The sequence below is a fragment of the Phasianus colchicus genome, chromosome Z (assembly GCF_987193195.1).
Source record: "Phasianus colchicus chromosome Z, bPhaCol1.hap1.1, whole genome shotgun sequence".
Taxonomy (NCBI): domain Eukaryota; kingdom Metazoa; phylum Chordata; class Aves; order Galliformes; family Phasianidae; genus Phasianus; species Phasianus colchicus.
Window position 1 is genome coordinate 91,526,753 of NC_143476.1, and position 10,115 is coordinate 91,536,867.

Below are 10,115 nucleotides of genomic sequence, written 5' to 3' on the forward strand. Positions count from 1 at the left end.
AGAGAACAAGGCAGATTTCTGCTAGATCCACTCATGCAGGTGTAGAAGCATTTTCTTTTTAATTACTGTCATTTAAATCAATCAAAATGCAATGATGTGAAATCACGACTGAGGTTCTTAAAAAGATGCACCAGTTCCAACCTGAGGTCTGGACACATTCTAAGGGGAAGAGGTACATTTCTGCCATATGTGGTCAAAAGATAACTGAAGTGTTCCACAAAACTTAAAAAAAAAAATATTAAGCCACTTTAACTTTCTTAATTCTACAGATTATGTGGACATCTGTTAGAAGTCAGTTCTGAAGAACCCATGGCTCTGACAGCTTCCATGAGAGCTCTCCCAGAATCTTGCCTTAAGAGAAGGCACCCAATGGGTGACAAATAGCCTCCCTGCTAATTAACACCTGCTTAGTTAAGGCTTATTCACAGCTCTTTGTCTTTTAAGCCCCAGTCCTTCATAGCAGCACTTCACACCCACCTGCACCTCCCAAGCTGCCCCTGGACACAAGGCTCCCCAGCCCCAGGCTAGGTCCTGGCTCTACTCACCCCTATGCTGATTGCAGATCAGGCTTTTATCCCAGCCTTACTGGTCCCCAGCTGGGTCCCTTCCTCCTGCCCAGCTCCCGAGGCACTGTGTGTGCCCCAGCAGCACCACAGGCCCATATGAGCCATATGGATAAGGAACCAAACAGGTCCAGCCAAAGCCCCTGCAGGTCTATTGAGCAGATGGTCACCGGATCAAGGAGATGCCACATTACATTTGTATTTTCAGCTATTACTAATGGAGAAGAAACACACAAATCCATAATCAATTGGTTAGCCAACACAAAGCTATCTCCTAACCTGTGGGATAAAGGCTCACGGGAGCCTTCTAGAACACAAATTCTAGGAAGGAGAAAAGCAATGCTCTGAGAAGCTGCTGCACTGCCTCAGCAGCTCTGGAGACTTCAGTGACTGCATGTAATAAGGACTGGAGGTCTCTGCTTCTCAAGGTATGATCAGTGCTGACCTCAGAGCTGCTGCTCTTTGTCCACCCGGGCCGAGGGATGCTCCAGCCAAACTCCAGCACTGAGCTGTGCTGCACACTGAGGAATGGATGCACAAAGATGAATTCGGCAGGTAGAACACTGAGAGCTTCTTTGACAAGTTGGGGAAAAAAAAAAAAAAAAAGCTGCACAAAGTGCCATGTGCAATTGTTACTCATCAAGACTTCAGTGAAGCTACAGTGACGCAGCACAGGAAGACTTTTAATCAAACCACAGGTCCCCAGTCAGCACCGAAAGGAGAGAAGCACCGAGGCATTCATTCTCAACCTGCTAATGCCCTGATAACGACTGGGCTTGGCTCATACCAAGCCTCTTACCAACCACGACTGTTAGAAGAGGATTAGCTTCAGAACTGCCAGCAAAAGGCCGCAACCAGTCCTAGCCAGGGAACTGACAACGTGTTGATGGAGGAGACCGTAAGGTTCATCAGAGGCAGGGAGGTGTCACTGGTGGAGAACCGAGGAAATGAGACACATCAGACTACCTAACAAGCCTGCTCTCAGTGATGGCAGGTGAATCACCACCACGGATATCAGCAGGACACAGATGTGTCACCGTGCTGTTCAGACCAACCCGCCCTGCAGGGGGAAATGGAACGGCACAGCTCCTCGACACCTGTACCACAAACAATGTGCCTCCTCAGGCCAGAGCCCTGCCAGCCAGCCTTACTCACCCACTGCTTCCACAGGAACCTGCAGCGTGGTGTCTGCTGTTTTCCCACACTTCGAGAACATAACTTTGCTCTAAGGACACTGGAAAATGAGGAATTAAACATCAGATGGTGGGCCCTGACCAGGAGGAATAGGAACAAAACCAATAGATGGCAACAGTGAGAAGCAACGCCTTCTACCTCCACAATCCCTACTGCTGATGCTTGGGTTTAAAAATATATTTGCAGTCACTAAAAACGGTACAGTTCCCTACTCAGAAATGTATTGTAAGCAAGGCAGTAAGCTGCTGCTTGCTGCTTCAAAAGCAGCAATTCGGCTGCTTTGTTTGAAAGCCACCATCAGCAGGAAGCAGAGATGCAGGTTTGTCCACCTCCCACCAACCACTGCCATCAACACGAACGCCACAATGGGAGCTTGTCCATTTACCACCACTCCTCCACCACTCCTCTGACTCCACATCTCCAACAGCTACAACTCTCCAAGCCAGCCAGGAGGTGGGCATCTGCCTGCAAACAGTAATGCATACTGATTCACAAAGGGTCTGAGATGAAAAGAAGAAAGAGGAACTCCCTTCCAGCAGTGGAAATCCACCAGGCTGGTATATTTTTGATAAACTGCACGCATCTGGAGGCTACTGAACTGATCCTGATGCAAGGAGAGCAATCAATTTCCAGGTCTCGTTTGAATCCCATGCAGCAACAGATTCCAAGTCCCCAGCAGGCAGCAGTTCAAGCCGGTGCCCTGGACGAGCACAGCACAAAATCAGCTCCTCACACAGCCACCACTTTTCCAACCTTTTTCCTCCTGTCACAGCCATCCTGTTCCCTCCCTTCAGGCACACCTCCTGCTCCTCTAACAACAGAAGGAACTCTCCCTCTTTCTCCAGGCCAATTTGCTGATCAAGGGGAGAAAGATGCAGAACACAACCTCTTATAGGAGCAGCCAGTTCAGCTTCATTTTCACCCATTTCCTGTCTCCACCACCTCACCTCCACCAAGGCTTTTCCCCAGCAGGAAACTATCATTTCCAACATCTTTAGACTGCACTATTTTTCAGTCGTATAAGGCCTGGGAAGCACTGAGAAGAATGCTGAACTGAGCAGTGACATTTGGTGATGTACCAGACACAATGTCAGACTAAATCTGAGATGACAATCTTCTTGACCCCATCAAGCCCCACATCCAAACCTTTGCCAGAAGTACAATACATTGTTAGAAGTACAAGAGCTGGGCAACAACAGCAGATCCCCACATGGCACTGCTGGACACAACTCGGTGTGCTTCACAGGCACCTGATTGTCTCCTTCCAAAGTCTCACTGCAATGCTGCCCGAGTCCAAGAGCTCGTCCAGAACAGCACACAACCACTGCAGCTTTACAGCCAGGAGTTGGCTACTATACAGCTGATTTCAACTCTAAACATCTGTAAAATACAACAAATTACATATACAAGTGTAAGAACTGGAATAATGAAGAAGATACCCCTTCGTTCATTAGAAGTATATACGAGCCAAAGGTAGACCTGGGCCAGCGAGGGGCTTCCTATGCTAAAAGGCAACACTAAGAATAAGATAGAGGCAACACTAAAATGCTGCTACCTCCTAGCTTCCATGCACTGAGAGCTCAAGAAACCTGTCAGGGACAGGAATTCTGTGCCTCTGGACTCAAAACCAAGACAGTGAGGCAATCTGCTTGCAGTGGGGAATTGGGCTTCACTCAGCTGTGCTGGTTTGACTGCTGCGGTTTGATTTGCAACCACAGAACTGAGGTCTGATGACTGCAAGACTTCAACTGCCACCGTGTGACAGCCAAACCATCTCATAAGCTGGGCACGAGGAGGTGTGAAGACAACTCTTCAGTTCAGCCAATACTATTTTTTTTCCCCCAAGAAGAAATATTAATCTTTTAAGTTCATTCAAATAGACAGAAAAAAATAGTGTTGAGTGAAGTGCCTCAGATTTAGCAGAATAATGGATTTTTCACACAGACACAGCGAAAGTAGGGAATAAATGTGGTGCTGTGAAGAACGTGAAGAAATGTTCCTACTCTTGCTTCCTAATGAGGAAGAAGTGAAATATCTTTATTTCAAAAGCTGATGAGTTGAAGTGAGTGATTTCCATCCACAGCATCAGGCGGGACGCAGGGCTGATGCTCTCTCACCTTTCCCCAGCAGGGCTGAGTAAATAGATGGGAGAGACCTGCAAACAGAGCACAGGAACAAAGCCTTTGGCTCTCTTCCCCACACACAACCCACAGCACTAATTCCTTGCTGCCTGTTTATCTCCCGCATCATTTCATTACTGGGAAACAGAATGCTGTCTCTTCCTCTGAAAAACTTCACCACAGCAGCAGAATGGAGCGCAGTCTGTGATGGCTGCACAGTGCACGTGGGCACCACATCCCAGGGCACATTGGTCCCATGAGGAAGGGGACAGCAGCAGAGCAATCAGGAACCACCACGGGCCTCCTCCTGCTGGAGCTGCCCCATCACTCCCACCCTCCCCTTGCAGTATGATAACCTACACAAAGGCGTTCAAAAAAAGAGTAAGACTGGGAACAGTTTTCAATTAAAAACAAACACAAAGGCACAAATTACGTTAGCGTGCTTCCAGCCTCAAGCCAGGATCATTCAAAACAGAAAACCATCAACAGGAGATGACAGCGCGCTTCTGCATCACTCTGTAGGGTTCTGTTACTCTGCAGCAGACAAACTATATTAGAAATAGAAAATCTATCCCAATTGGCACAGCACCAGGAAAACAACACCAGTCCATGAAGTCAGACAGGAAAAGAAGGCACCACAGCGTAACTGCTGAGCGCAGCTCATTCATGGAGTTATTCCTGCCTGCGTTCTCAGAACTGCAGAGATTTCTTTTCATTAAGCAAGGTCCCTAATTCCTGGAAATCAGGATTCTGACAAATACTTACATCCTGCCAGTGCATGGGAATTGGGGTCGGAAGCACAGAGGGAGGAAAAAGGCACCACGCTTGTTTCCCAATCTAAACATCACTCAGTAAGTCAGATTTTACAATAGATTTTTGTTTTGTAAACTATTTTAAGCGCAATTGCATAGCAGGCCGGTAAAATTTAACCACAGCTCTTATTCTACAGTGCATTAGCAGGAGATTGCTGCTGTTTTGTGCAAAACATCCTTTCACGAGGTTTTCTTCCTTCTTGTTGGGAGGGGAGAGGAGAAGACAGGGCAGCAGGAGATGGGAGCACTGCTGTTATTCATATGAACCTCGTGCTGGAAAGAGCCATCATGACAGCAGGAAAAGCACTGGGAGCTCTGCAGTTCTGAACCCAGCAGAAGGTGAACCACTGGCTGATTTTCACGACGAAATGGCAGCAGCTCACATACACCAGCAGTAAAACCACATTCCTGAAAGCATTCGACCTGCCGGCCGCATTCTTACCAAGCTTATCTGAAAATAACTGAGTGTTTACAGGGTTGCACTTCAGTTCTTTCAAAGAGGGACAGCACGGCTGAGGAGCATTTCTTCCAGTGCTACGGAATAACCACCTCGTTCAGTGTAATTAAAATGAGCATTTTAAGAGGACGTAGCCACAAAAGTAAAAAGTGAAGGCCTTTACGAACAGGGCTGACATTTGCTGTGCTCACTGGCACCGGGTGAGCCTGCAGAACCAAACAGATCAAGCCACTGCTGCACTGATACTGCATCTGACTTTCATTGAGCTGAGCAGTCAGCAGTGCTACCCAAAGGATGGAGACTGCAGCACGCAGAAAAGCTCCGGTTTGTGTGGCACAGAGTTTAATTAACTGAGAGGTCTTGGCCCCATATAATCCTCCAGGATAATGAAAAGGGCCCAGTTCAGGCTGATGCAGCTGCAACCAGAATTCACCCTGCTAGTAAGCTACCAAGGGGTGCATCCACTCATCACAGCACCAGCCAACAGCTGCCCCACTCAGCCCCAGATGCTCATTTCAGCTTCACCCGCACCTACAAATGGATGAGAACAGTGGCACCAAGCCCCAGCATGGCCTCTGAGATCACACAGCACTTGCGGAGATTGCCTGCCATAGAAACACAGACCCACAGAACGGTCTAGGTTGAAAAGGACCGTAACAATCACCTACGTTCAACCCCCCCTGCTATGTGCAGGGTCACCAGCCATCAGACCAGGCTGCCCAGAGCCACGTCCAGCCTGGGTGTGCCTGCCTGGCACACGAAGCTGCACCTGGCTTTCAGGGGATAAATACGGCACCCCATCGGACCTCTCATCACTGGAAGACAATTCCAACCCAGAAGCCACAATGCCGTGCTCTTTCATCCCGTGCCACCCTAGGATATTACTTCCCTCGTCAGCTCATGTGGTACAGCCACCATCACTGGCTCTGCATCCAAAACAAAAAAACGATCGCAGCTCGGCTCAGGTCGTGCCCGTGATGCCGGTGCAGCGGGATCGCCTGCTGCCCAGCATCGCGGCACAGCGAGCTGCCTCGCAGCGCTGGGCCGGGCTGACATTCAGCACCGCACAGTGCCCTCCAACGGCCGGCCCGCAGCACCAGCCTCGGGGCCACGGAGAGCCCGCATCCCCTCGGGCAGGGGCTGGGGCTGGGAGAACCGCAGCCGATGCGTCTCGCTATTGTGCCGCTGCTGGTGCGCAGGCAGGGCCGTGCACTCGCGGAATGCTTCCTTATCTGTACTTCTTAATCGTCATTTCAAGCTCTACGTGCCGGCAATCCAATGCACTTGGAGTCTAAAAGACCAATTCAGGAGGGTTTTGCTTTTCGTTCTAAAAAGTAAACGCAAAACAGTGAGAAAGGCAAAAATATTGAGGATTGCTGATTACCACCAATCAACGCCACTGCTGCGCCCAAAGAGGACCCTCCTCACTCTGATGAAAAAAAACTGATGAGCTCAGAGCAGCAGCAGCACAACGCTGCTATTCAACAACAGAGCAGCTCCTCTGGATGGGGACCATGGGGCACAGCACTGATGGCACTGCAGAGCAATGCCAGCACACACTGCCTGTGATCCCATTCAGCCACAGTGGACAGATTCCTCCCCACACAACTTCTCCCCACACACAACTCCTTGCCACGCTCATTTCAAGTAACGTATGGTTAAGAAATGTATGGCTCGACCATCAGGCAAACCTGCAGGAATGCAGTGCTGAGCTCCACCAACTCTGCTTTGTCAGGAAATCAAGCAGAGAAAACACAGCTGCTTTTTCGTCACTGATCAATCCAGTTAATGGGTAACCCGTGCCATAACATGCTCCTTCCAAAGCCTTCGTGGCCCATCCCACGGCTGGGTGTCAACAACAAGGGTGGCAAACACCCCCGGGGACACCATCCCATGGCAGCAAAGCCACTGAGAACACGTGAGTGTATGACACACACACACACACACACACCCCACAGCCACAGCATTACCACGGCAGGTCTGTTCAAGTCACAGAAGCTGAATGGAACTCACAAGCAGAAGAGCACTGGAACTGCGGAGAGCAGTCAGTAGGAATGTCTTCGCTCCTACCATGATAGAAAGGACACAGGGAGGAGACAAGATGTTATTTTCTTTCACGCGTGCAAAAGTTACAATGAAAAAATACTTTCCTCAAGGTTCTTTTCTGAGGATGCATTATTTATTCAACTGCATTTTCAACTAAATTTCTTCTCCAAAGAGCGGTGATGCAGTGGCACAGCTGCCTAGGGAGGGGTGGAGTCCCCATCCGTGGAGGTGTTCAGCTGGGGACGTGGTCAGTGGGCAGTGACATGAGCAGGGCTTGAAGGTCTTCTCCAGCCTTAACAATCCCATGAGCTGAATGGTCCTGATGCATTCAGTGTCTCAGGACCTCCCTACACAGTGCTAGAAGCTGGGACAATTTCTGGTGCCTCTGCACACCAACTCAGCCAATGCTTCAGTACGTGCTTGCCTTCAAACATGCCAAGTCCTGCTGACACGTATGTCTATTTATGTGGAAATTAAGCCTTTGCTTAATTATTTGTAAGAGATGTTGGCATTTTATGGGAAGCATATCAAGCCAGTCTACCCCACATTTAAGCATCCGCTTTTCCAAAAAGAGAATACTTGGACAGGTAGCCTGGTATTTATAAAAAAAAGTAGTCTTAGCATTTGTAAACAAACTACATAAAGCACAAAGTATAGAAGGGAACAACAAATTATATTTCAGACTGAGGTATGGATAAAGAAAAATGAATGACTCTGCACATGGCTTGACCCCCCAAGACAAGCAAAGAGATCTTGCTTTTCAGAACAGATGTGGCCAAGCTAATGGGCAGCCCTTAGCCTCTGCAGCCCAGAACACACATGTGGCTCGGCTGCTCTGCATGCACCTGCAGGAGCTTGCAGCCAACCCTAGGAGGTTCTCCTACCCCGGGGATCTGCGTCCCAGCGATGGCTCTGCTGGGCTGCACAGCACCGCCTCTGCTCCCCCTGCCTCCCCTCACACTTTTTCCTCTTTCACCTATTATCCTCTGCGGCTTCTTCTCATGTTTTTAGAGTAGCACTGCCCAACTCTGCCCACCTACAGCAGCACAGAGAGCCAACTCTTGGTGCACGGGCAGAGAGAGATGGGGCGACCCACAGCCATCGCTGCAGTGGGACATCACAGCAGAGCCGAGGAGGGAGGCGGGGAGCAGAGGTGTTAGTGACAGAGGCACAGCTGCAGCCGGACCCGAGCAGCACATTCTCAGACACCCATTTGGCGGTTGTGCTCCCAGGTTTCCAAGTTCCCAACTCGCCGACAGCATCCCGCACCCATCCCCAGCGATGCATTCCAGGATCCCGCGTCGGAGACCCCGCGTTCTCCTCTCTCCGCCTTCACCTCACACACAGTATCTCAAATCACGCGGCTCCCATGGCTGCACGGAGCCCAAGCCCTCTCCAAACGCCCACCCGCCCACCCCAGCCGGGGAGCTTCACTTCCACCGGCACCCAGCGTGCCACCATCCCCACGGCCATCCGCGCCGGGCGCAGCTCCAACAGGACAGCGCGCAGCCGGGCAGCGCCCGCAGCCGACAGGTTTTTGCGGAGCCCCAGCCCCGCGGCAGCGCCCGGCAGCCCCGCTCTCAGCCCAGCCGGGCCGCCGTGCCGCTCTCGTCGCCGCTCGGTTTCGCCGCGGATCGCCCGTTCCCTGCCGGCCCGGGGACACCGACGCGAAACCGCGCATTGACCGCGATGTTTAGCGCTCACGCCGGACACACGGCACGCTTTGTTCGTGCGCCTTCAGCCCGGCAGCGGCGAAGTCGGGCCGTGGAGCTGCCTCCGACCCCCGAGCGGCCGCGGAACCCCTCCGCTTCGCAGCGCAGCGCCCACGGGCAGCGCTTCTTGGGGTGCGGATTGGACACCGCGGGAGCGCGCAGCGGCGCGGCCCCACCAGGTGCCGCATGGCATCGGGTACGGGTACGGGTACGGGTACGGGTACGACCCTGCGGGGCGAGCAGCGGCCCCGGCACCGCGCACCACTCCGCACAGCGGAGCGCTACAGCCGCTCCCGGCGTCCTCCGCATCGACCCTCGACCTTCGCCCGCAGCTCGCGCCGGGTGGGGGTGAGATCCCCGCACCCTCCCCCACGGATGGGGGCGATGGACCAGACCCGACCCGACCCACCTCCTCCTCCGCCAGCCCGTACACCGGCTCCACCGCTGCGGTCGCCATGGAGCCGCCGGGCGGGCGTCCCGCGGGACCCGCTCCGTGCGGGGGTTCGGCGGGGGATCGCCGCCCCGGCCCAGGTGCGCCGTCGTCGTTGTCCTCCTCGTCGTCCTCCTCCTTCTCCTCCTCGTCCTCCTCCTCCGGCTGCTGCTGCTGCGGAAGGCGGCGGTGCGGCCGAGCGCCGGGAAAAGGGGCCGGGGGCGGCGCCGGGACCGCCCGCGCCGCCGCGAGGCCGGGGCCGGGCTGGGGCTCACCGCAGCCGCGCCGACGCCGCCCGCCCCGCGCCGGGGAGCCCCGGCCGCGGCCCACGGGGGCGGGGATAGGGCCGCGCAGCCCCAATGGCGAAGGCGATCGTCGGGGGCGGAAAAGCCCCGCGTCGGCCCGGCCCGGGCCGCCCTGCCCCCGGCGGCGGAGGAGGCGCGAGCGCCGCACAAAGCGCGCGCCGCCGCCCCCGCCCCTCCCACGCGCCGCCGCGGACACCGGCGGACGGACGCGGCGCCCCCCTGTGGCGGCGGCGGGGAGCGGCGCGGGGGGCGGCGGGCGGCGGGCGGGGGGCGGTGTCCGCCCCGCGGGGGTCCCAGCGCCGCGCCCGGAGCTCTCGGCCGCGGCCCCTCGAGGCGCTGCGCGGCTCTGCGGCGCCCCCGGCGGCGGGTCGGGCCCGTGGGGAGCGGCGCCGAGAGGCGGTCGATGCTGGGGGATGAGCGGACGGAGAGAAGTGCCGCCGGGAAGTCAGCGCTTCCCTTCTGCCGGGTCCGTCGCT

At 54.0% G+C, this 10,115-nt stretch overlaps 1 protein-coding gene across 2 annotated transcripts in view; it reads right to left on the bottom strand.

Moving 5' to 3' along the window:
- The window catches only part of NEDD4L (NEDD4 like E3 ubiquitin protein ligase), a 133,252-nt gene extending 123,660 nt beyond the window's left edge, over nucleotides 1–9,592 (bottom strand). The window contains exon 1 of one of the 2 annotated variants that reach the window (XM_090130542.1): nucleotides 9,314–9,592. In XM_090130542.1, coding sequence (XP_089986668.1) covers nucleotides 9,314–9,361 — 48 coding nt within the window. In that variant the 5' untranslated portion in view covers nucleotides 9,362–9,592. The remainder of the gene's footprint in view (nucleotides 1–9,313) is intronic. The other variant, XM_090130544.1, reaches the window with a different exon arrangement.
- Nucleotides 9,593–10,115: the final 523 nt, after the last annotated feature.